Genomic DNA, 27858 nt, shown 5'->3' with positions numbered 1-27858 from the left:
AACGTTTGGAGGCCCTTTGCATAGGAGAAGTTGGCTGGCTAGATTATTTGAATTGCATGGATTTAAAAAAAAACTGCAAGAAGAACGATTCAATACTTGGCAGATAATAAACTGTACATGAGTCCCATGAGGTTTTTAGATGTATATTTAATCTGTATGATTTATGTTTTTAGAGAGATATATAATTAAAAGGTATATTTTATACAAACTATAGTATTCCCAGATCTTAATCTGTATTATACTATATTTATTATCACAAGTGGGACCTATTGTAGGCTATTCCTTTTTGCAGTAAAGACTATCATTTATACAAAAAGTGGACTAAATTGACATTTACATTCTTTGTTTGGAACAGACGAAATATACAGATATTCGTATAATAGTCAAATGTAGATATGTTAGAAGGAAAATAAAGTATTTTTCATTTTGTTCACTTCTGTTTGACAGGAGATCCAGAAAGCAGCGGGAGCTCAGCAGTAAGTAATTTTACGAGGCATGGTTGTGTCATTACATGCTTTAAACTTTATTTTGCTAAGCTGAAGATGCAGCTAATTCTTTCACAAGATGAGCAGTAACATCAATGCTGATTATCCATCGTGTTTTGCATTAATTAGGGCAATTAATCATTCTGCATCTCTGACTGCCTTAATTAACTTTAGCAGAATTCTTTAAGGGTGCTTTAGTGCTGGGTAAAAGACTTAGATGGCTGTAACATATATTAGTGTGGATATACTGTTTAAAGTGTTTGTGATATTGTATCAAAATAAATATTTTAAGTGAACCTGACCTAACCTAAAACAAGGTGGTGCCTGCAAGGACATACTAGTCTATAAATCAATCCTTGTGTCCCTGTAGAACCCCTTGGATTCTAGCCCCAGACTATACATGCTGCTAATGCTTCTGGCCTGTTTAGCCTATTTAGGCCCCATTCACACCTGAGAGTAGCGTTTTCAGGCAGAAAGTCACGCGATTTTACCGTGATTTTGCCGCGTTTTTGACGTGTCTTTGTTGCGATTTTGTATGGGTCAAAAGGTCACCAATGTAAAAAGCAGAAAAACGCCCAAATCTGCCTAAAAAAAAAAAGTTCCATAACTTTTTTGAGCTTCAGGCGTTTTGGAGCTTCTGACTTCAGGTGTTTTGGAGTGGAGATGTGAACCATCTCCATAGAGAATAATAGATTTTTTTCCCCTCCAGCGTTTTGTACCTTCAGGCTTCAAGCTACAAAACGTTCAGGTGTGAATGGGGCCTTAGTCCTGCCCCTTCCTGATGCTTCGTGATATTTCATCAACAAATTGCAGAAACATTGTCATGCAAACAATTGCCAATTTATTTTAGCTCTGTATATTTAACTAATTGTCTGTATTTACTGATAGGTACCAATACCCGCTTTAAATTCTCCAACTCGATTTTGTTCTTGGGATCCAGAAGAAGAGCGAAGACGACAGGAGCGGTGGCAGCAGGAGCAGGAGAGACTGCTACAGGTACATCTTATGGTCCCTAATACAGTGGGGACGGAAAGTATTCAGACCCCCTTACATTTTTCACTCTTTGTTATATTGCAGCCATTTGGTAAAATCATTTAAGTTTGTTTTTTTCCCTCATTAATGTACACACAGCACCCCTTATTGACAGAAAAACACAGAATTGTTGACATTTTTGCAGATTTATTAAAAAAGAAAAACTGAAATATCACATGGTCCTAAGTATAGAATGAACTTAAATGATTTTCGCAAATGGCTGCAATATAACAAAGAGTGGAAAATTTAAGGGGGTCTGAATACTTTCCGTCCCCACTGTATATTTTTTTCTGATTATATTTTTTTCTAACAAATCTAAAATGTTGTTGTTTTAGTCTCTAAATATGTGTGTCAGTAATTAGATGGTGGACAACGGCTTGAAAAATAAATATGCAAACTAATGGCACCTTTAAGTAAATGTATAGCAAAAACATTTTTAGTTTTTGTATATGGAAGGTCCCATCAGTTTATTTTTAACTCTTGTTAGGAAGATTTTTCTTTGCTTCCGGTCCCAGAGTCATCGACTGGAAATGAGAACTAAAACCATCAGAAAAAGGTGCCCCCATTTAAAGATTTCACCTCACCTCACCTCTTTTTTGTTCTGTGACATTTGCAAACATTTTGGATCATCTATCACTAATCTTCGTAATGGTGGTCACCAGGGCAAAAAGAGATGGTGAATCCGACTAATGGGGGTATAAAAAGTAGTAAAAACCTCACTGGGGTTCTAACTCCTCCTCAGTCTATTCAAATCTAACAAAAACTATTTGGTCATACATATATGTTAAAGTAGGGGTAGCCAACCTTCCAGAGGTTGAGCTCTACCTGGACAACATAGAGGAAATCAAAAATCCCAGAGGGACGGCACCCTTTTAAAAAAAAAAAAAAAAGAAAAGATAAACTACTATCAAGCCCCAATAAAAAAGGTGTGAAGAACACATAGTGGGGTTGATTTACTAAAACTGGAAAATCTGGTGGAGCTCTGCATGGAAACCAATCAGTTTGCAGGTTTTTTTTTTTTTTTTTTTTTTTTTGTCAAAGCTTAATTGACCAAGCTGAAGTTAGAAGCCAATTGGCTACCATGCACAGCTTCACCAGATTTTGCACTCTCCAGTTTTAATAAATCTATCCCACAGTGTCATAGTAGTGCCCTCTGCCCCCTATACATCACTCCCTCCCACAATAGTATTCTCTGCCCCCTTCGCATAACTTCTTATCACTCCCACAGTAGTGTCCTCTCCCCCCTTCACATCACCCCTGCCCCCCACAGTGATGTCCTCTGCCCATCCATGGCAGTGTCCTCTGCAGCCCTTAACATCAACCCTCCACTGTAGTGTCCTCTGCAGCCCTTCACATCACAAACTGTAGTGTCCTCTGCCCCCCCCCCCCCCCCCCCACCTCACAGCAGTGTCTTCTGCACCACTTGTGTTATAAAGGAATAAACTTGCGCGCTACTATGTATAATTTTAAAGAAAATATAAACCATCAACCTACAGTGATTAAAGTCAAAATAGACTCAGAAAAGAAAAAAAATATATAATAAATGTATAGTGACCGTGAATTATCTGCACCCACTTGGTAGTGTACCCAAAAAAACACTGTGTAATCAAATGTAAAAAGAAGAAATAAGAGTGGTGCGCTTATTCAGTAACGTGACATGAATTAATATACTTAAAGAATGAACATAAGTATCCAAAACATATAAATAAATGTGAATAAAAGTCCAACTAAAGCCCAATGGTAGGAGTCAGTTCATATAAAGATATATGTATATTTTATATTTATAAATGTTTATTTATGAATTGGCCTCTCACCTCCAAAAATGACCCAAAGGTCAAACAAGGCTCATCAGATAGTAAGATAAGAAATCCTGCTGATGGATCTGTAAAGACATCCAGGTCCCAAGCGAAGACGAAGAACTACGTCCAGATCTTAGTATCAAAATATCTTGGGAAACTCCAAATGTAGAGGAAACAGCTCGCTCCAAGAAATGGCACTTCTTGTACACATGGCGCTCAAAGGAAACAAAGAACAGCCATAGTGTAATATTGCCAAATAAAAAGTACATTTATTAAGTAAAAGAAGCTCCTTACATCAAGTAAGAATAAAAATCGCAGTAAGAAACAATGTGTAGTAGTGACACACTCGCCTCCTCACCGCACTTCCGTAAAACGCCAACGGAAATTATGTCACAAGGCTCCACCCGACGCATTGCGTCGCCGGTCACGTGACTTCCTCAGGGATATCCCAACGTGTCGGGTGGAGCCTTGTGACATCATTTCCGGTGCATATCTGACTATCTGATGGGCCTTGTTTGACCTTTGGGTCATTTTTGGAGGTGAGCGGCCAATTCATAAATATAACAGTTGATATTTGGATTGATGTGCTGTCTGTTTTTTCTTCTATCAAGTTACCCCTATGAGATTTTTATCTTTATATGAACTGACTCCTACCATTGGGCTTTAGTTGGACTTTATTTTACATTTATTTATTTGCATGTTTTGGATAATTATCATGTTCATTCTTTAAGTATATTAATTTATGTCACGTTAATGAATAAGCGCACCACTATTATTTCTTCTTTCTGCACCTCTTCATATAACCCCCCACTGTAGTCTCCTATACCCCCCTCCCCATAGCAGTGTCCTCTGCCCTCTTTGCATCCCCCCCACTGTAGTGTCCTCTGCCACCTCCCCCCAATGGCACAATAGCAGTGTCCTCCTCTGCCCCCTTCACTTAACTCCCCCCCATACTGTAGTGTCCTCTGACACCCTCCACCATGGTAGTGTCCTCTGCCCCCTTCACGTCACCATCCCCATCCCACTGCAATATCCTGTGCCCCCCAAAAACAGTGTCTTCTGGCCCCATAGCAGTTTCCTTTGTCCCCACACAATAGTGACCTCTGCCCCCCCCCCAGCAGTGTCCTTTGTCCCTTCACAAACATACAGCGGTGTTGTGTAGATAGCACTTTCCTACTTTACAATGTGTACAGCAGAGCAGAGAGTGGTAGGCAGCACAGACAGAAGGTGGGAGCTAACTTTTCCTAATAACCGCAGTCCTAGCAGCCAATCACTTGCTGGTTAACTGAGGCAGCTCCCGCCCTCCGTCCAGCACTGTTCTGCCTCCCGCGCTCCAAAGATGGGTTGATGGGTAGATTGTGATCAACGGGTTGCTGACCCCCGCTTTAAAGTGTATGTATAGCCAGAACGTTTAGTCACATTCCATAATTTCCTCCTCTTTTTACACAATTGGACAATTTATTCATTTTATTTAACCACTTCCTGCCCGCCCGCCGGCCGTCATATGACGTCCTTGACTTTGTGTGGGTATATCTGAATGATGCCTGAAGCTACAGGCATCATTCAGATATTGGCTTTTTCAGCCGGCAATGCCCTACACCAGTGGTGGCGAATCTTTGCACCCCAGATGTTTTGGAACTACATTTCCCATGATGCTCAACTACACTGCAGAGTGCATGAGCATCATGGCAAATGTAGTTCCAAAACATATGGGGTGCCAAGGTTCGCCATCATTGCCCTACAATATAAGAATGATTATAGCGGCTGTTCCACTGCTTGATCGTTCTTACGGGCGACAAGAGGGGACGTCCCCCCCTTCCCGACGCCCTCCGGTGCTTCTACCGACTCACCGCTTCCATTGGTGAGTTGAAGACAGGATCCGCCGGCCCCGGATGTTTACCATAGAGATTTCCAGCGGACCAGATGGAGTCTCTATGATCGTTCGGAGGATGAGCGCGATGTTATGACGTCACGTCCGACCTCTGCATTCAAACAAATGGCACCACCTCGTCAGGGAAGCTGAGATCGTTTTTTTTTTTTTTTTATTTATTTCAGGCTTCCCAGCCTAGAGGTGAGATCTGGGGTCTTACTGACCCCATCTCTCACAATAAAGAGGACCGATCATGCCATAGTCCTATTACATGGGATGTTTACATTCCTTGTATTAGGAATAAAAGTGATCAAAAAAATTTTTTTTTTTTAAAAAAGTGTCAAACTAAAAAAAAAAAAAAAAGTAAAATTAACAATAAAAAAAAAAAAAAAAAAAAAAAAAAAAAAAAAAGCGCCCCTATTACCGTGTGCTCGCACGCAAAAGCGAACGCATACGTAAGTCCCGCCCACATATGAAAACGATGTTCAAACCATACATGTGAGGTATTGCTGCGATGATTGATGAGTAATGATTCTAGCCCTAGACCTCCTCTGTAACTCAAAACATGTAACCAGTAAAAAAATTTGAGTACTGAAGTTTGGCGCCATTCCACGAGCTTGTGCAATTTTGAAGCGTGACATGTTTGGTATCTATTTACTTGGCATAACTTCATCTTTCACTTTATGCAAAAAATAGGGCTAACTTTACTGTTTTGTTTTTTTTTAAGCGCAAAACTTTTTTTCCAAATGTTTCCAAGTGTTTAGAAAATTACTGCGCAAATACCGTGCAAGGTAAAAAGTTGTAACGACTGCTATTGTATTCTCTAGGGTCTTTGCTAAAAAAAATATATAATGTTTTGGGGTTCTATGTAATTTTCTAGCAAAAAAATGATGATTTTTACACGTAGGAGAGAAATGTCAGAATTGGCCTGGGTGGCAAGTGGTTAAAAAATCCTTTTTTTTTTTTTTTTTTTTTTTTTGTGGGGATCAGACCCTGGCTTCCACTTTGTGGCTTTCTCGCAAAGCAAGAATAATGTAAGCAAACTATAGCAAATGCATTGTGGCTTGTCATCAGGGGGCCATTGCAAGAACCAACAAAACAGCTGGTTCCCTGATTTAGTAAAAGAGAAAAATGACGGCGCAGGACTGGGTAAGCAGCAGTGAAACTGAGGGTATGCAACGCTGGGTTGTGGGGGTTCTAGTTTAATTTCATACAGTGACAGTTCATATGAGAATATCAACTTTCCTATATTCACACTTTGAATGAAATTGCACTTGAAATGTAGTTCATTAAACTTGCCTCTCTGTTATAACAAAACGTGAATCTAATTCAAAACAGGAGAGATACCAGAAAGAGCAGGAGAAGCTGAAGGAGGAATGGGAAAAAGCTCAAAAAGAGGTGGAAGAGGAGGAACGTAAATATTATGAGGAGGTAATTCTGCCATCTTACGTTTTGTTGAATTGAAATTTGGAAATTGTTTTTGAAATGTGATAATCCTAATCTGTATTTTTAAATGTATGTGTTGGGGAAAGGGGGGTATCACTAGCAAGTTTACTGTTCTTCGCTAAACCACCTTTTCTTGTTGGTAGATTTACATTTAGGCTAAGTTTTGCAGTGCGTTTTTCATTTTTTCAGAAATTCCCTTTAACCACTTCAACCCCGGTAGGATTTACCCCCTTAATGACCAGGCCATTTTTTGCGATACGGCACTGCATTACTTTTACTGACAATTGCGTGGATATGCAACGCTGTACCCAAATAAAATTGATATCCTTTTTTTCCCACAAATAGAACTTTCTTTTGGTGGTATTTGATCATCTCTGCGTTTTTTTATTTTTTGCACTATGAACAAAAATAGAGTGACAATTTTGAAATAGAAACGGTATTTTTGACTTTTTGCTATAATGCATATCCAATTAAAAAATGTAAAAAAAAACACTTTTTTTTCGTCAGTTTAGGCCAATATGTGTATTCTTCTACATAGAAGAAATAAATCCCAATAAATGTATATTGATTGGTTTGCACAAAAGTTAAAGCGTCTACAAAATAGGGGAAAGATTTAGGGACTTTTTTTTTAATGGTTTTTACTAGTAATGGTGGGGATCAGCGTCTTGCGGCGGACAAATCTGACCCTAAGTGACACTTTTTGGTGACCGGTGACACCAATACAGTGATCAGTGCTATAAAAATGCACTGATCGCTGTATAAATGGCACTGGCAGGGAAGGGGTTAACACTAGGGGTGATCAAAAGGTTAAGTGTTTCCTAGGGAGATGCTTTCTAAAGCCCCATACACACTATTAGATTTTCTGCAGATTTTTGTCTTCAGATTTACCAAAACCATATAATATGAGGTCAAACCTTAAGAGTTTCAATTTGTATGCAATCAGGCAGGCCCTTTGCACTACATGGTTTTGGTCAATCTGAAGACTCAAATCTGCAGAAAATCTAATAGTGTGTATGGGGCTTTACTGTCAAGGGGATGGACTGACTGGGAGTAGAAAGAGATCGCTAATCCTGATCACTAGGAACAGCTGATCTCTCTCTTTCCTCCCCTGTCAAAACGGGGATCCGCCTTGTTTACATAGGCAGATCCCCGCTCTGCCTCTGTAAAGAGTGATCGCGGGTGGCCCTGTATTTATTACACAAAACGATGTACAGGTATGTTATTTCATGCAATAGAGCCACCCTGCCGCAGTATATGTGTAGTGGGCAGTCTTTAACCACTTCGTCCTAACAACTCAAAACATACAACCTGCAGAATTTTTTAAAGGTCGCCTATGGAGATTTTTAAGGGTAAAAGTTTGTCGCCATTCCACGAGCGGGCGCAATTTTGAAGCGTGACATGTTGGGTATCAATTTACTCGGCGTAACATTATCTTTCACAATATAAAAAAAAATTGTGCTAACTTTACTGTTGTCTTATTTTTTTTATTAAAAAAATGTTATTTTTAAAAAAAAAAAAGTGCGCTTGTAAGACCGCTGCGCAAATACGGTGTGACAGAAAGTATTGCAACAAACGCCATTTTATTCTGTAGGGTGTTAGAAAAAAAAGTATAATGTTTGGGGGTTCTAAGTAATTTTCTAGCAAAAAAAAATGTTTTTAACTTGTAAAAATCTCAGAAAGAGGCTCTGTCCTTAAGTGGTTAACATGATCTCAGGGACTTTTTTGCCTGCAGCAGGTTACAGCTTTGATTTCATAGACTTCAATGGAAACACAGCAGAAACGTATCAAAAGCGCAGTGTCTGCTTTTTTTTTTTCTGCTTTTCTGCTGTGTTTTTGCTGGTTTGTCTCATATGACAACACACCTCTCCAAAAAACGTATCATAAACGTGTGAAAAAACATGCTGGTAAATGCATCAACTGCAATCTGCATAGGCATGAACCTAGCATTAAATGAAGAACCTGACAAAATTTGCTCAGTGGGTTGCTCTGTCGGCCGCATCCCAGTTGACTTCCCTTGACTGAAAATTAAAAGGAGTTTGGTGGAAAATTGGCAGCTGATCAGCGCCAGCACCAATCAGATGCAGCTACTGTTTTGATATTTTGACAGTTGGTGGGACTGGCAGGCAAAATACAATAACTGCAGCAAGAGATTTGACTATCACTGCTGTGTATGGAATAAAAGATTCTGTCTGATTTGGATGAGAAGGCCTGGCTCGCAGTCTCCCCTTTAATTTATCCCAAAGGTTTTCTATTGGGTCGAGGTCAGGAGTCTGTGCAGGCCAGTCAAGTTCCTCCACCCCACACTCGCTCATCTATGTCTTTATGGACCTTGCTTTGTGTACTGGTCCAAATCATTTAATGGAGGGTGGATTATGGTGTGGGGTTGTTTTTTTCAGGGTTTGGGCTTGGCCCCAAAGTTCCACTGAAGAAAATCTTAAGATGTCAGCATACCAAGACATTTTGGACAATTTCATGCTCCCAACTTTGTGGGAACAGTTTGGGGATGGCCCCTTCCTGTTCCCACATGACTGCGCACCAGTGTACAAAGCAAGGTCCATAAAGACATGGATGAGGGAGTTTGGTGTATGTGAGAGGTAGAGGAACTTGACTGACCTGCACAGAGTCCTGACCTCAACCCGATAGAACACATTTGGGATGAATTGAAGGGGAGACTGCGAGACAGACCTTCTTGTCCAAATCAGTGCTTGTCCTCACAAATGCGTTTTTGGAAGAATGGTCAAACATTCACATAGACACACTCCTAAAACTTGTGGACAGCCTTCCCAGAAGAGTTGAAACTGTTATAGCTACAAAGGGTGGGCCAACTCAATATTGAATCCTATGGACTAAGACGCCATTTAAAGTTCATGTGCGTGTAAAGGCAGGCGGCCAATGCTTTTGGTAATATAGTGTATGTAACATGTAAACTGGAGGACTTGAATGAACAGATTGAAGTTTTGCAGTTTAGATTCACAAACTGCTTTATACCTAGCTTGTCAATTGTTCTTTTTTTTATCATGTGTACATGATATAACCCTGTTTTTTTCTAAATAAACCAATTTCATATTTCTCATATTTTTTGATCTTTACTTAAATGTCTCTTCAGGAGAGGAAAATCATCGAAGACACCTTAATGCCATTGACAGTTTCCCCAACTACAAGTTTACATCATGGTGTATGTGAGATGAATGGAAGCACAACCCCCAGTCACAGAGAGCAAGAAACAACCTCTGAAGAGGCATGTCTATGATCTACTATATCTGTTAAGTTCCCTGCCCCATGTCTAAGGACAACATACACTGACCCATTTGTGGGTGACCTATCTAATACCATTGGGTTCTGACAGCAGTTTAAAAAGCCTGATCAGCCAGGATGGTTTTGGTTTTGCCAGTCAGGCAAATGACTGCTGAAAGTGAGTGGGTTTAAAAGGCATTTTGTTGGCTTACTGCAATGACAGGAGGTATAATCAAGCTCTGTTTAAACTGTATGAACAGCTTGTTGGAAGTCACAATGTGCTTTTCATGGGAACTTACACAAAATGACTTGGGTATTGAAGTTAATGCTCTGTGTATTCATCCACACCCAAGCTATATTTGCTCATTTGTGCTCTATTAATATTGCTGTTGCTGGAACGATCCATATATTCTGATGTATCACGCAAATCTGAATTGTGGGTAATTCTTATGAGTTCAGCAGTACTGGTGAAGAGTGGTTGTTCTCTCATCACCTGCTGTACTTGGCAAAAGATTTGCCACCTAGATGCGGCTTTATGCTGGTCATAGTTTGTATCAAATCTGGTGCCAAAGAATAGTACATTGTACAATATCTGGATTTTGTTCATTTGGATATTTTGCAGGCATTGTATGTAGCCTTTCAATTCTATGTATAGTGCATTGTTGGGAAAGATAACATGTCTATACTAAAGCTGGCCACACTAGGAGAGATTACATTAAAATGCAAACTCAGAACTCCATCTGGCATATGCATACACTGGTCAGTGAAAATAGCGATATTCCATTAATGCATATGGGCCACTTACTGCTTATTTTTTATTTCTATTTATAAATCTGGTGGATACCTTGAAAAGGTGTAATTGGTTACCAGTTGATTGTATTATGTGGTAATTTCCATGTATAGGCACTTATATAATGGTGTATAGTAGAGCTGCACGATTCTGGCCAAAATGAGCATCACGATTTTTTTGCTTAGAATAAAAAGATCACGATTCTCGCGATGTAAAATCTTTTACATTATACAAAAAAAATGGGCTAACTTTACTGGTTAGTTTTTTGTTTTGTTTTGTTTTTTTTAATTCATTAAAATAATTTTTTCCAAAAAAAATTGCATTTGTAAGACCGCTGCGCAAATACAGTGTGACATAAAATATTGCAACAACCACCATTTTATTCTCTAGGGTGTCTACTAAAAAAATATATATAATGTTTGGGGGTTCTAAGTAATTTTCTAGCAAAAAAAAATTATTTTAACTTGAAACCAACAAACGTCAGAAAAAGGTTTAGTGGTTAAACTTTTTTCACTTACACACAAAGTCTATTCCATTGACAAATTGTTACAATGTTTATACTTAAACTGATAAAGAATGTTTTGATTCTTGGCAGACTGCCCAGTTTTTCTCTTCCTTTCTTTTGATGGCTGTGGCTTCAGAAGAGCAGAGAGAATTCTTTGCATAGAAAGAATTGTGAAACACTTTAGTCAAGATCGCGATAACGATTCTTGACGATTAATTGTGCAGCTCTAGTGTATAGTAAATCTAGCACCCAGATCTTGTGTTCCAGTCCTTTTTTTGTTATTTTGCAAAGAGCTTGCAGCTTACAAACAGCACTTGTCTTATTTACAATAAAGGACTGGAACTCAGATCTGGGTGCCAGATTTACTATACATTGAGATATAGAAAGATACAGCATCTTATCTTGCACCAGTTTCCCTTTTGGGAAAGAGAGTTCTGGGGTTGAGCAGGTGTACAGTCTATTAATTGGCCTACATAATGGAAGCACAACCAGTGCTATTAAGGCTAAAACAGTCAAAAGCACAAATTGATTGGCTTGATTAGATTTTACTACCAAAGCAAAGACCAGCACTATAGCTATCTGAACATCTGATGACATATCAGCCCCAAGAAAAACATGTATACTCCACTAAAAGGAACATTCATGTTCACGCATTGATTGTTAAAAAAAGAAGACTGATAGTTACATCTTTCCTTTGAATCTGTCAGCCACCCTGTGTCTGTGTATAGCTGTATCTGTCAGTCAGTGTTTACTGTACATCATACAGTTTCAGGGACTATATAATCCTTTTTTTATACAGAAGTCCATATTATTTAGTATTGTTGTACTAATAATAAAACATATAAAAAAATAATAAAACAGTATTAAACAAGGACCCAAGAACTCTGGGTCCTTTTTTCCAGAGTTCAAGCAAGCATATTTTATGGTGTGGTATTGTACAATGAATTGGCCTCTCCTTTAAGTTACAGCATGAATTATATGTTGATGGGAGTCATTTGTAAACGTAATAGGATTTGCCATGGTTGTTCGGGGCCCGCTGTTTTGATGACCATTAGTTTAATATTATTTTGGTCTGTTTGCAGACTTGGACAGAGGCCAAGAGCTGTGTAAAAGAGGCAGCACAGCCAGAAGATAATAAACCGCAAGTGCCGTTATGGACACTGGAGGGAGCTCTCAATAGACCAGAAGTGCAGAATAACGGAAGCGGGTATGTATATGAGGAGAGTGCATAATGATATAGAAAGAATGCAGTGTACTCCATAGCCTTACCCCTTTGTTGGCTGCTTTCTGAATGTGCTCATGGAATGAAAGCAGTTCCAAGCTAATGCTTTGGATCTTAAATTATTTGCTGTGCACGCAAGATACTTTACAGACACCACAGAATAGAGCAATTAAAGTTGCTACTTACAGCAACTCTCATGTTTAAAGGGTGAAAGCTAACATTGGAGGTTACTCAAATCTATAGGCTCCTATTTAAGCAACTGTCTTCCTTATATGCTTTCTGTTTGAAATGTCAAGTTATATATAAAAGTGAAGATTTATTTAAAAACATAAGAATATACTGCAATGCAAGACTTCATTATCTGCTCTTGCATAAAGTACTAAGATGGCAGTTGCTTTGTGTTGCATAGTGTTCTGCATACCAAATTTAGTCGCCACACAGGGAAATGCTGTGGTTTTAAACTCTCCTGGAGGAGATCCTAAAATATTCTATGATGAGCTGTGTTTATCCTTTGTGCTAAAGAAAATGACCTTTTCATAATGTGTCCTCTGGTACCAGCAGATTGGAAACAGAAGAGATGGTGGCAGTGACATATGACAACAACTGTGCACACCAACAACAGTGCAATACACCCACCAGCCTTCACTTACAATTTGGTAAGTCAAGTCTTATGTACCTAGACCGGGATTATCCAACTCACTCCTAAATTTCATTTTGTGAATGCTGAACGTGTGACTATTTTAAGTAATTTTTAACAATATTGGCTGAATATGCATCGTGCTTCTTCCAAAGTGCCGAACTGCACTCTTTCCTCTCCTCCTCCTTCCGAGTGCCCCCTTAGCAGTCTGGTTACTGATGGGGCACCTATGTGGGCACACTCCTCAGCCGGGCTGTGTGCATCCATAGACACACACAGCACAGCTTGGCTACGCCCCCCCGCTCTCTCCTCACAGGATTTGACTGAGTCAGAGTCTCCTGTGGGAAGAGGAAAAGAGAGCAACAGCACGACAGACAGGATAGCGCTGGATAAGTGGAGGAGTCAGGTAAGTGTTTAGGAATTTGGGACGAGGGCGAGCAGTCAGAACAGTCAGCGGAGTGTTTTTTTTACCTTCATGTATAGTATAAAAAACGCTTAGACTTTAGAAACACTTTAAAGGCTGGAGGCCCACAAGGTATACTTTAACAATATTTTAAAATCTGTTGTTTGGCCTACTCCTGTTTTTAATCAATTCTGCCAACTATGACAAAGTTTTGTCATCTAAATCAGAAGAAAGTTAGGAATGTGTAATCTTTAATTTGCTATTTTGATGCGATCCGACAAACATGCCCTGCAAGCCTTGCACAATTTTAGGTGGTATATATTGTCTCTATTCCATTCAGATCAGTTAAGCCATGTATGACTTTTTTATTATGTAGCTATGTGTTAGCTTTTCAGCTCTCACCCCATTTTGCCAGAATTCAAACATTGTTCATTTGGTACTCCTTTTATCTTTTTTCTAACATCAGGTGTAACTTTGGAATCCAATGTGGCTGAGGACGTGGCATCTCTTAATAATTTTGTGGCTAGTAAAAGCAGTCAGCCAAGATCACCTTGTGTGGATTCAAAGGGGTACGTTTTCTTTTTCTTACCTTGGTTGTCCTTATAAGTTGAGGTTTCTGGTGTCTTCTTTCTGGGTGTTTGAGCCTTCTTAAACCACTTCAGCTCTGGAAGCTTTTACCCCCTTCATGACCAGGCAGTTTTCTGGGTGTTTGAGCCTTCTTAAACCACTTCAGCTCTGGAAGCTTTTACCCCCTTCATGACCAGGCCGTTTTATGCTAGTCAGCACTGCGCTAGTTTAACTGACAATTGTGTGTTCATGCAATGCTGTACCCACACAAAATAATAATTTCTTTCACACAAATAGAGATTTCTTTTGGTGGTATTTGATCATCTCTGGGTTTTTGTTTATTATTATTATTTAAATAAAAAAGACTGACATTTTTGAAAAAAACACAATATTTTTTTACTTTCTACTATAAAACATGTCCCATAAAAAATATAATCTCTTAATACATTTTGACCAAAGTGTATTCTGATACATGTCTTCTTCAAACTGGGATATATACTGGAATTTGTATTTATTTATTTTGGCGGTGATCAGCGACTTATAATGGACTTTGTTAGTGTGGCGGTCAATCTGACAATAACTGAAGCTGGGGGGAACTGACTAACTGACATTACCAGTGACATTAATACAGCGATAATAATATGCACTGTCACTGTACTAATGACACTGGGCAGGAAGGGGTTAACATCTATGGCGATCAAGGTGTTAAATCTGTGCCTAACAAGTTTTTGCATGTACTGTGTGCTGCTTTTACTGGGAATCGAGTTTTCATTCACTCCTGTCCTTTGGTCAGGACTATGTAATATACAGCATAGGGGTTGATTTACTAAAACTGGAGAGTGCAAAATCTGTTGTAGCTGTGCATAGAAACCGATCCGCTTCCAGGTTTTATTGTCAAAGCTTAATTGAACAAGCTGAAGTTCGAAGCTAATTGAATACCAAGGTCTAGATTTTGCACTCTCCGTTTTTTGTAAATCAACCCCATAGTCTAGAGCAGTGGTTCTCAAGCTCAGTCCTCAAGTATCCCCAAACGGGCCATGTTTTGGGAACTTCCCTTAGATAAAATAGCTCTTATCAATACCATGTCATTGATATGGATTTGAAGCAGCTGTGCAAAGTAAAGGAAAACCTGAAAACATGGCCCGTTGGGGGTACTTGAGGACTGAGGTTGAGAACCACTGCTCTAGAGTGCATAGGTCAGATCTTGTAACATACAACATAGCACATACAGGCGTCGTTTGCTGTTGATTACTAAAGGCAAATAGTCGGTGCACTTGCACTCCTTTTCCCCAGGGCTTAATAAATGCGATGAAGCTCTGCTGAATTTCATAATCCAATCATGTGCAAGCAAAAATGCTGTTTTTATTTTCCTTCCACCTGATTGGTTATTCTTTACAAAGTGAAGTTCCATCACATTCACTAAGGTCTGGGGAAAATGAGTGCAACTGCACTTGCAAAGTGCACAGTCTATTTGCCTTAGGTAAATCAAGCCCATATTTTAGTAGTCTGGACTATATACTGTACAGTATATGCAATGTACATCATGATGTAGAGAGTGGTATTAGTGAGGAGTATGTATCATAGAAACCTTTAGATTGCTGAGAGGAACAAATGCTTCATTGTCAGTTATGGGGGGAAAATGGCCTGTGGTCAGTTAGGTGGATGGATGCCCTGGGGTCAGTTGGATTGGTGAGGGAAAAAAAAAACTTGTGTCATTGGTCAAAATAAGGAAAAAATGCCTAGTTTTGGTGGTCAGACCACTTTTCTCATCAGTAAGTGGATCTAATAGTATCCAAATTAATGAAATGGCCCCTCAGAAGTCTTTTATCATCAAGTATACAGATCCACTGCTCATTGCATTTCAGATAATCACCTTCACGCTCACTTTAGCAAGTGACGTGCGGCATTGCCTTATGTTTGATCTGCCATCAAACACATTAATTCAGGATATTCTAAATCTCATAAAATTGTAAGGACCAAGAACTTGTCTGCTATTGTAGACTACACATAGATTGTGCCAGGATTCTATCACAGTTTTATATACTGTGAGACTGTAAGACTTTTTTTGTGTTGAAAGTGTTGGAGCAGGATTATTCTAAGTCTCCTATTGTCTTTTTGGAAATCAGACTGGATCCTCCAGAGAACCCCAGGGATATCATCAATTCCTCACAGTCTACTTCTTCACAAGGCCAATCACCCAACAGGTACAAAAGGTCAATAACACATTTCCTCAATGTGTTTATGTTCTATAATGAAAGGAGAAATGTAAATGACGTGCGTGCTCATGTATCACTAACAGAAGGCTTGTTGTCTTTTAGGTCTGTAAGTGGAAAGAAACTGTGTTCCACGTGTGGAATACCACTTGGAAAGGGGGCAGCCATGATCATCGAAACACTTAGTCTATATTTCCACATACAGTGTTTCAAGGTACAGTGTTTTATTTAGTAATAATAATAATGTATTTTGACATATTGTTTTAAAAACACAGACCCTGCCTTTTTATAACCATAGTGTGGTCTTTAAGGTTCTTAAGCATAGGTCTCTTGCTCATTGCAGGTTTTCTAAACACCTTTCTTCTGGCAGGACAAAGCAGCTTTTAAAATGTGCCTATAGATATGTTTTTCAAACCTGTTTTAGATGCATCAAGCAAGTACCTATGGTATCACATGCCTAAACAACCAATCTGTCCAAATCAGCTGATCAGTGATAAATGCTGACGCTTCACATGTCCTCAGCTCTAGCATAGAATTTAGTGATTCATATGTCAGAGTAAAATATCTAAACTCACTCCAGCAGCGCTTAACCTATTATAGAAGTTGAAAGGAGCCTCCACCTCCCAGTGATAGAAGTATAAAATATAGATAAAGAGCACTCAATGTCCATCCAGTATTAATAAAAAGTCCATCAATTATTGCTTGCAGTTCACTTCAAATCACCACTTGTGCAGCAGATGTGACTCACTCCATGCTAGATACAATGACTTTCATAGCCCTTTCATAGGGATGACAGGTCAGTTTCTGCTCCACTTATGCAGAGCGGACACAGACACAGCCCGCTCTCCTCTATGGGTGGTCAAATGTAAACAGACTGTCCGTTTACACCCGACTGCCATCCAATCCGCCAAATGGATGGGGAACGGATCCCCATCTGTTTGTTTTTAGCGGCTAAGATCGGATGTTGACGGGTCTCAACAGACACATGTCCATTACCACTCACCGCTCCTTAGAGCAGACTGTGGGGTTTAAACAGGTCCGCCTGAAAAACTGACAGGTGGACTCGGATCTGCCTGCTAGTGTGAAAGGGGCCTAATCTACATAATTGTTCTGGATCAAAGTAATGAGCCAGACAGAGCCAAATGACTTGCATTTTTAGAGGAAGGTGAGCAATAGCAGCCTCCACATTACTCTCAATACATATTTTTAGTGGTGCACCGAAAATTCTGGCCACCGAAACATATCAGCCAAAAGAAGAAAAGGTGCCGATAATGGCACCTAAAAGGGGGAGGTCCGCCCCGGGTGCCACACTTTGCAGGGGTGTCATCCTGACAGCTCAGTCAGAGTCCTCCCCTCCTTCCTCCTCATGCAGAGTGGCGATCTCCCTTTGTCACAGAGCTGAATATTCCGGGAAGCCGCAGAAACAATTTCCCGCCTCCTGTGATAGATGGCACACTGATCCAATGGCGGGAAACTGAATCAGTGTGACGTGTATCACAGGAGGCGGGACATTGTTACTGCGGCCGCCTGGCCCGGAAAATTGAAATCCAGCTCTGTGACACAGCGGGAGATCGCCGCTCTGTGTGATCCGGGCACTGGTGAGGCTGCACCTGACAGGCACTGGTGAGGCTGCACCTGACAGGCACTGGTGAGGCTGCATTGATCTCTTGTATCATGTCTGCTAGAGGTGCAGCGAATGTAAATTTTGCTAATACTATTAGCAGTGTGTTTAAGAGATTGCAGACATGATACAAGAGATGGTTAGAGACTGCAGAATGCGTTTTTCTTGAACTTTTCTTGCACTAAAGGTGCCAATAATGGCCAACAATAAATTCATATTAATTTAAATAATGATATTATTAAAAAGTCGAATACAATACAATTATATAAAAATATAAATATTTCTTAAAAACTGTAATTTTCGGCTAAGTGCATCCTGCATTTTTGGTACCAAAATTTCTATTCGGTGCACCCCTACATGTTTTCTCTTAAAGCGATTATAAAGGTCCCTTTTTTCCTTTTTTTTAAATAACAAACATGTCTATACTTGGCTGCTCTGTGAAAAGAGTTCTGGGAGAAAAATTCCCAGTGTGCCTCATCCCATAAAGACAGGAAAAAAGGAGAAAACCCGTAGAAGTGGGACTTTAAAGGCATTACCAAAGAAGTAAATGATATAAGCAAAAAATAATAATTTATTGAAAAAGTGTATCTAAGACAAAAGTACTGAACATGGTCATGAATACTAGAAGTGGATAATATACAACTGTAGATACAATATCCTATACCCGATGCATTTCAGAGCTGATTGTCGTCTCTTTCATCAGGGGTTAACAGGATGTATATAGTCTATAAAATTCAAATACAGACAGTCTACAGTAAATTTAGACATTTATCTAGTAACATACAGATATGAGAGGAATATGTATGTTTACTAACTCACATTAGATTCAGTTGTATATGCATGAAAAATCCATGTTCACATTAAAAACTGTCACATGAGGTCCCCAGCGACTCTGCCCACCTTGTATCTGCTTTAGAGTCGATATTTGCATTGAGAGTGCCCCATTGGGACTCCACCTAACCCGAAAAAAAAGGGGGGGGGGAGGGGTTTGGACAAGTCCCTGAAGACAGAAGCCCATGGACACTGAGGCCTAAAGGAATGGAGACCTGGGAAAAAAATCAGATGGACATATGGATGTATATGTGCACAAAAAAGTACAAAATATTGAAAACAATTGGATAATTACTAATAACATACCTAGCATATAGGGTCACTTCCGGACCGTGATGTCAAGGCCTGGGAAAGTTGAAAATCAGTAACTGCTGAAAAGGAACCCAGAGATTTGGAGTAAGTATTGCTGCTATGGAAGAAACGGACAATACACGCCCCTAAGTTAAATAAATAGAATGCCCAAATAGGGCATTCAACCCTTATAAAAGGGGATAACACTAACTAGATAACACTCAGGAGAGGGCAGTCATGTTCCATAGTCAAAAAGGATTGTAAAATCCTGCCATAAAGTGTCCACAAAATGGTAACAAGGAATGGGAAAAAGTACTTACTGTTGTTAAACTCCAAACATGCATAGATGTCACCAGCTCGTCTTGTCAGTGGCCCTATTGCCATTAAAGCAGAGCCAGGATATATAAAGGCCAGCTGATTTCCGCTGCACCTCCCACCTAATAGATGGCAGCTGCGTGCAGCCAGAAGAGACCCGGGACTCCAGAGAGGCCCCCTGAATCGTCCCTGAGCCGCGCCTCCACACTGCGCATGCGCGATTTGACGCCATGCACACGCGCAACATAGTGACGTTATGCAAGAACGTCCCACCAGCACGGAAGTGTCTCCTGGAGGTCGCTAAGCAGTCGCCATGGAGATAGGGGGGGTGTAGCAGATGGAAACTGTCAAAAGACAGCAAATCCCAAGACTGCCCCTAAAAAGGGGCATCTTCGCCATGCCAGGCGTAACGGGGCTACTACCAATGAAAAAATATTGAAAAAACTACAGCAAAAAACAAGGGGCAAAAGAGGAGCAGAAAGGGATTGAAAACCCACATATATTTAGTAAATAGAAATAACACTTGTGAAAGCGAAAATCTCAGCAGTTAACACAAATCGCAGCCAGAGGGACAGACACTCCATGTGACAATGTGTACATCCAGATATACAGCAAAAAAATGACAGCAAACGACTAAACAGACATATATAAACAAAAATGTATGTGTATATAATAAATCTGTATCTATAATGACAGGCTGAGAGGAAGAGAAGAGGGTGCCAAAAAGGAGGAAAAGCGAACAAGAAGAGGAGACCAACTGGTAATAGAGGTGAAAGGCTACTTCTCCATCCCCCCAGAGACAAACCTTTCAAGGAAAGGTTTGAAACAAACCGCCTTGTTGAGTCCTGGGGGTTGTGTAGCCCTTAAGGTGTGTATCCGGCGTAGCTCCAGCTGGAGGAGATCTTTGTTCCAATCCCCTCCCCTGGAGCTAGGATTGACACGATCCAAAATTAAAAATATGATCCTGGGGAATTTTCCTTGATGGACGATCGTGGTGTGTCTACCCAGTGGCAGGTCAGGATTACAAGTCTACATGCTTTTAATATGTTGGTAAGCTTGTTTCCAATGCTCAAGCTTCGTCTTGCCAACATAAAAGTAGCCGCAGTCACATATCAACATATAGACCACTCCAAAGGTCCTACAGTTCGCAAAATGTTTGGGTTGGAAGACCCTGCCGTCTGGTAAAATTGGTTTCTTGTTGGTATACATATACCTACAATACCCACACAAACCGCACATAAAAGTACCACTCCTTTTGGAGTGGTCTATATGTTGATATGTGACCGCGGCTGCTTTTATGTTGGCAAGACGAAGCGTGATCTTTGAAAACGAGCTTACCGACATATTAAAAGCATGCAGACTTGTAACCCTGACCTGCCACTGGGTAGACACACCATGATCGTCCATCAAGGAAAATTCCCCAGGATCATATTTTTAATTTTGGATCGTGTCAATCTTAGCTCCAGGGGAGGGGATTGGAACAAAGATCTCCTCCAGCTGGAGCTACGCCGGATACACACCTTAAGGGCTACACAACCCCCAGGACTCAACAAGGCGGTTTGTTTCAAGCCTTTCCTTGAAAGGTTTGCCTCTGGGGGGATGGAGAAGTAGCCTTCCACCTCTATTACCAGTTGGTCTCCTCTTCTTGTTCACTTTTCCTCCTTTTTGGCACCCTCTTCTCTTCCTCTCAGCCTGTCATTATAGATAAAGATATATTATATACACATACATTTTTTGTTTATATATGTCTATTTAGTCATTTGCTGTCATTTTTTTGCTGTATATCTTGATGTACACATTGTCACATGAAGTGCCTGTCCCTCTGGCTGCAATTTGTGTTAACTGCTGAGATTTTCACTTACACAAGTGTTATTTCTATTTAATAGATATATGTGAGTTTTCAATAACTTTCTGCTACTCTTTTGCTCCTTGTTTTTTGCTGTAGTTTTTTTTATAGTTTTTTCATTGGTATTAGCCCTGTTACGCCTGGCATGGCTAAGACGCCCCTTTTTAGGGGCAGTCTTGGGATTTGCTGTCTTGTGACAGTTTCCATCTGCCACTTCCCCGTATCCCCATGGCGACCGCTTAGCGGCCTCCAGTAGACACTTCCGTGCTGGTGGAACGTTCTTGCCTGAAGTCACTACGTTGCACATGCGCATGACGTCACATCACGCATGCGTGGTGTGGAGGCACGGTGCAGGGAGGACTCAGGGGGTCTCTCTGGAGCCCTGGGTCTCTTCTGGCTGCACACAGCTGCCACCTATCAGGTGGGAGGTGCAGTGGAAAATCAGCTGGCCTTTATATATCCTGGCTCTGCTTCAATGACAATAGATGTGATGTCTATGCATGTTTGGAGTTTAACAACAGTAAGTACTTTTTCCCATTCCTTGTTACCATTTTGTGGACACTTTATGGCAGGATTTTACAATCCTTTTTGAATATGGAACATGATTGCCCTCTCCTGAGTGTTATCTATCTAGTGTTATCCCCTTTTATAAGGGTTAAATGCCCTATTTGAGCATTCTACAACCCCAACAACTGAAGGAACATCCTCAGGGACTGGTGATTCCATAATTTTTGCCAGGGGTTGTATATATTTAACTCAGGGGCGTGTATTGTCTGTTTCTTCCATAGCAGCAATACTTACTCCAAATCTCTGGGTTTCTTTTCATCAGTTGCTGATTTTCAACTTTCCCAGGCCTTGACATCACGGTCCGAAAGTGACCCTATATGCTAGGTATGTTATTAGCAATTATCCAATTGTTCGCTTAGCGATCTTTTGTACTTATTTGTACACACATCTATATGTCCATCTGATTTTTTCCAGGACTCCCCTCCTTCAGGCCTCAGTGTCTGTGGGCTTCTATCTTCAGGGACTTGTCCAAACCCTTTCCCCCAACTCTTTTTTTTTTTTTTTGGGTTAGGTGAAGTCCCCCCATTGTTTCATATCTATATATATTATTATTTTATTTTTTTTTACAAATAATTGTTTTTATACAATGGAGCACTCTCACCGCAAATATCGACTCTAAAGCAGATACAAGGTGGGCAGAGTCGCTGGGGACCTCATGTGACAATTTTTAATGTGAACATGGATTTTTCATGCATGTACAACTGAATGTAATGTGAGTTGTTAAACATACATATTCCTCTCATATCTGTATGTTACTAGATAAATGTATAACTGTCTGTATTTGAATTTTATAGACTATATACATACTGTTAACCCTTGATGCAAGAGGCGACAATCAGCTCTGAAACGCGTTGGTTATAGGATATTGTATCTACAGTTGTATATCATCCTCTTCTAGTATTCATTACCATATTCAGTACTTTTGTCTTATATACACTTTTTCAATAAATTTTTTTTTTTTTTACTTATATCATTTACTTCTTTGGTAGTACCTTTAAAGTCCCACTTCTAGGGGTTTTCTCCTTTTTCCATACTTGGCTGCTCTGTACAATGCAATTGCTGATGCCTAAGCATTTTTTACCTTAATGCAAGAAATGCATTAAGGTAAAAATGTTTTGGCTTTAGAACCACTTTAACCTGCTCTTCTTTATTATAATTGATATTTTTTGTATCTTTAATTCTCTCTTTTTCTGTTTAGTGTGGGATTTGTAAGGGACAACTTGGTGATGCAACGACAGGAACGGATGTCAGGATTCGCAATGGCCTATTAAACTGTAATGATTGTTACATCAGATCCAGAAGTGAGTGTTTTTCTCATATTCACAATATCTTCATAATCCTTCATGTTATTTTTTTATTTTGATTTTTTTCATTCTACACTGCTAAACATGAAAACCCAGATGAGATCCCTCTGTAAAGCTAAAAACAGGTGTATGCCCCATGTCAGCAAACAAAAGTACATTGGGGTGGGTTTTCATTTGAAGTAGAACCCCCCCCCCTCCCCCCATCTGTTTCTGATCCATTTAAATGTAAAATGCAGTGTTTGCAGGTGCTGATGCAGTCCTTTGTTCATTTTTATTGCTGCCCTCTGTTGGGGAAGCTCCCAAAGAATAGACCACAGCAGGTGTTTCTGCACTGGTAGATGTGCTCCGGCAACCAGCATCTGTGTGCATTGCTGCCACGTGAATGTACAGCAAAAGAGACCTATGAGTTTGGAACGTGGGCACTACCACTACTGACCTGGCACAGGTTCTGGAACTGTCATCCTTATCCTTGCTTCATCAGTTAATGAGTGACCTTGGAATATATATGTGTACCAGGTGTCCCAACACCCAATATAATATATAGGTTTGTTCCATGTCACTCACTCACCAGATAGGGAAAGGATAAACTTGAGAAACCTGGAATTTGTACCTTCAAAATCAAGTCTGCAGTTCTTGCCAAGGTCTTAATTAAGGCTTGTAAGATCGGTGCTTCAGTAAGACCGTGGTTTGATTGCTATGATCATTTTGCCTAATGAAGCGCACTCATATGGAGAACAGATGAGGGATATATTTATATTTTTATCAAGCATGTTTGATGACAAGCTTTTTCATGTCATTTCCTCTAGCGGCTGGACACCCTACACCATTGTGACTTCATCAGCAGCCATGAAGAGCATTCGGAAAGGCGGAGCTCCCCTTCCATGTGGGTGGACTCCAGACAATCACTTTTACCTGCCGAGACCCTGACACTCATCTCATGTGGAGAGAGGAACACTGTGTGTGTGGTGCTTACTACTAGCATACTACATGATTTGCTTCATATTTCATATGCAGAAAGAATATGGTAGATTAAATCTGTGGAACACCACAGAGGAGTATTATTTGCCAAGAAGAGTGAAGTCAAGCCTTGGTTTACAAACAACCTGCAAACTGTGGCAATGCCTAAAGCTGTGTGTCCTGGAAGTGTGTATTGTGCTACGTATTCTGATGTGCCTCTTTCAATTCAACCTAAAAATTAAAGGTGCAATCAATTTGTACTTGTTCTAATTATAGGGCTTCATCTTATGCACAAGCTACAGATATGCTTACACTTACAGCACTGTGCATATTGTTTTAAATGGCTATGAAGATAACTGTACCTGTTCCTGGGGAACGGACATCCCTACATGTGCTAGCTGGCGGCCTCTACTTTTCATGGCCGGCTTGTAGGCAAGCCTCAAGTAACGCCATTACCAATATTTTAAATATCATTAACAAAAAGATAAATCACTGTAATGTTCAGCAAGCAAGTTGTCCACCTCCTTAAAGGAAAAAAACTAGAAAAACATCACATACAATGTCACAGCATTTAGTGTGGTGGATATTATTTGTGTGCTGCTTTCACGCAGTGCAAGACAGAAAATCAAATTGGCCTAAGTATTTCCTGCACAAGCTGAAGAATTGCTCTGGCGCAGTTCTCCGTAGTGGCACAAGATGGCGTAGTTCCACACTGAACAGCTGTGCATTTTTTGTATGTGTAATTTGTCCATTAAGTGCTGAGCCCAGGGTTTTTAGTTCATATTATTATTTGATGCAAGCATTGGGTTTGGCACAAGGAAGCTTTGGTTGATCTAGCCTAACCTCTTAGGCTTTGCACAACACTTGAAGAATGTCTGCACAGCACAGATTGGGTCTCTTAATGAACAAGTGCACTATTAGTGATGTGACAGATAGGATCACATTCTGCGTCTGGACGTTTTGTAAACTCGTAGCATAGATTTACTTTATAGGATATTGAAAAACTCCAGCTGTGTACATGTTGAAACCAAATGAGGTCCCAGAATTCCTTCTTAGGGTTTTCAGTATAATAATATTACGTTTAGTGAGAACGCTATATTTTGGGGTCTCAAAGCAGTGGCCAACTAAGGGGTTAGCTCTTCACATTAATGAATTGGGGGAGTAGAGTGTCATATTTCCATTCTCCTCACTAGCAGATGGACCCCCATGTTTTTTTAAAAAGTTGAATCCTTTTTGGTTGACACAATTCATTTTTTTGCTGCTGGGAAGACGGGCCAATCGAAAGAGAATTGCTTGGTCCCTTTATTCAGTCTCTTAGCATGTGGTACCCATACGGATGACATATTAACCTGTGTAGTCATGTCAGTGATGACAACCAACTCACAGATGACACCTTAGCGTGTCTGTTAAAAAACGTATAAATGTTGCTGTTTTATAGGCAATAATAATTTGCCACATCTTCTTAAAGGGTACTTGTTATCCTTAACAATTTGGGCAGCAGCTGTGTAGGTCCAGTCATTTTTTTTATCATCTGAACAGTTGAGGAAGGACCCCAGTGGCATTATGATGTGCTAAGTGAATTGGCAAGTTGTGTTCTCTGAAAAATATGCTAGCCTACAATATGTATTCTCTGTTGTGCTTGGGTAACAAGTACACATCAAGCTAGAAGTTATTTATTTAAGCACTAGTGTTATTTTTTTAATTCTTTTTTTTTTTTTTTTTTTTTTGCATGTGTTTAGTAATCGCTAGAAGCAGCCCTTTATCTTATATTGACCTTATATGGTTCTGTTACATCATACATACTAATTATTTACATTATAACATACAAAATGGTGCCTTAAATGCAATGCTGTTTCACATCTTTATATGTGTGACAGACAAATGCAATACAGCTACAACATAAGGAAGGTAATGAGGGAGGAGGCAAGACAGAGTCTGTTTAGCTCTATACATTTTATAGAGCGACAAGTTTGTTTTGCTATTATACACTTTGCTGATGTGCTTGCATGGTTCATGGGTTCATGACTATAATGTTTACACAATTTGCATGGTGTCTGCAAATACTTTATATGGTATTCCAGCATTGTACAACACAGACATGATAATATTGATTTTTGTTTTATAACCAGGATTTTTTAGTATATCAAAATCATCTGTAGTATTGAAAATACATACTAAGGATTCACTGCCCCATCTGAGTTTTTATCTCAATGGGGATATGATATAATATCTGCATACAAGCTCTGGGGAAAGAAGTGGCATATTTAGAATATTGGGATTCACATGCTTTAATCTAGTCACCAGCACTAAATATGGACATGGGGAATTTAATGAGAATATTGCATGTAGATCCCATAGATGATAGGAGCAGCGGGTGGTTTTGTATCAACGCTTGACAAAAATCTCCTTTACTAAATCTCCCGTCTAATCGCCAGAATGAATATTGCTCTTTGTTTAAAATAGGACTCTAAGGTGATGCCTGTTTGATTGGTAAATTTGTACATTTACTGTATGTAGACATACTGCTCAGATCATCTTATGATGCAGGGCTCAAATGAACTAGATGTCCTCTGTGGTGGATAGTTGTTGGATTCATACTGCACCTGTTTTGAGAAATCGCTCCATGTCTATTTAGATATATATATTGGTGTCTACAGATTTTCTCTCTATAGAAACACCACCTGTATAATTCTCATTCACCCACCGCTCAGATTTTGTACACATCAGGATTCTTTAGAAAGTATAGTGTCCCTGTCACCTGTACAGGAGGCAGCTGTTTTGGGGGTTGAATTCCAAAGTGCAGTTTCGACTTCATTAACCTTCAACCGGCTTAGGGATCCATAACATTGGCTTGGTTATGATCTTTACAGCCACATCTTTGGACTGGTTGCATCAGTTGAGCCAGTATTTGGCCCATTCACTAGAAAATATGATATCACTGCAAATAGATGGATTTATTCACTGAGAGCAAATGACACGTATAGCATTGACATTGATTACTGGTGAACTGATGGGCCAAACTACAAATTAGTCATTGAGCCTTCAGATTGGTTGCCTCCCATGTGATGACTGCCAGGCACATTTTAAGGAATATTAGACGATCTCATAACTAGTGTCCTCAGCACTGCATTAAAGCATAAATATACTACTAGTCTTATATGGGGCTCGTGTGGGGTTCTGTTGTATATTTTGCTAACAATGTGTGTTGCTGTGCAATCTTTGATGACCATGTGACAGTAAAGAATGAATAATTTCTGTACTTAAGTTAGTGTCGAGTACTAACTTTCTCAGTGCTGTTTTTTCTTTCTATCTTTTTTTTTTTTTTTTTTTTTTTTACGGTGGTGTGGATTTTATTATTTTTCAATTACCAACAAGCCGGTTGGTTGAAGCAATAGAAGAGTCCTGCTTGAAATGTTATAAAATGCTTAGTGTTGCTTTTAACTACTGTGGTTTCTCTTTTTACACTTGCAGAGATGATGAAGAGTCCTGTGTAATCTTTGTCTGTTGTGCGATTATTCTGGTTTGGTGTATATTGCCTTAACAAAGGAACAATGTCCAGAGGGGTTTCCAATGTTCTTTTCAGTTAACTGGCCCCTTGGAAATTAGTTGGGGGGGGGGGGGGCATTCTTAATGCAACAGCTTTTATAGTAAATGTATGTTTATAAATAAATAAATATTGGGGAAAAAAACATGTTTGATGTTTCTATTTTTATTTGCTATCCTCTAGATCATTGGTCTCCAAACTGAGGCCTTGGGGCTGGATGTGGCCTTGCTTGCCTTTATCTGGCCCTTAAGGCATAATTCCTGCCACTGACCCCAACAATGGGGCATAATTCCTGCCACGGACCCCAACAATGGGCCATAATTCCTGCCACGGACCCCAACAATGGGGCATAATTCCTGCCTTTGACCCCAATAATGGG

General features: G+C 39.8%; 1 protein-coding gene across 6 annotated transcripts in view; it reads left to right on the top strand.

Moving 5' to 3' along the window:
* LIMCH1 (LIM and calponin homology domains 1) overlaps positions 1-27556 on the top strand; it is a 397172-nt gene extending 369616 nt beyond the window's left edge. For 4 of the 6 annotated variants that reach the window (XM_073608522.1, XM_073608520.1, XM_073608521.1 and 1 more), the window contains 11 exons: positions 448-476; positions 1374-1481; positions 6525-6617; positions 9739-9870; positions 12244-12368; positions 12942-13039; positions 13890-13992; positions 16117-16203; positions 16309-16417; positions 22873-22975; positions 23785-27556. In XM_073608522.1, the coding sequence (XP_073464623.1) occupies positions 448-476; positions 1374-1481; positions 6525-6617; positions 9739-9870; positions 12244-12368; positions 12942-13039; positions 13890-13992; positions 16117-16203; positions 16309-16417; positions 22873-22975; positions 23785-23810 (1013 nt within the window). In that variant the 3' untranslated portion in view covers positions 23811-27556. The remainder of the gene's footprint in view (positions 1-447; positions 477-1373; positions 1482-6524; positions 6618-9738; positions 9871-12243; positions 12369-12941; positions 13040-13889; positions 13993-16116; positions 16204-16308; positions 16418-22872; positions 22976-23784) is intronic. The other 2 variants (XM_073608523.1, XM_073608518.1) reach the window with 2 other exon arrangements.
* Positions 27557-27858: the final 302 nt, after the last annotated feature.

The sequence above is a fragment of the Aquarana catesbeiana genome, linkage group LG01 (assembly GCF_042186555.1).
Source record: "Aquarana catesbeiana isolate 2022-GZ linkage group LG01, ASM4218655v1, whole genome shotgun sequence".
NCBI lineage: Eukaryota > Metazoa > Chordata > Amphibia > Anura > Ranidae > Aquarana > Aquarana catesbeiana.
The sequence above is the reverse complement of the archived record's forward strand: the minus strand, read 5'-3'. Positions and strand labels throughout refer to the sequence as shown.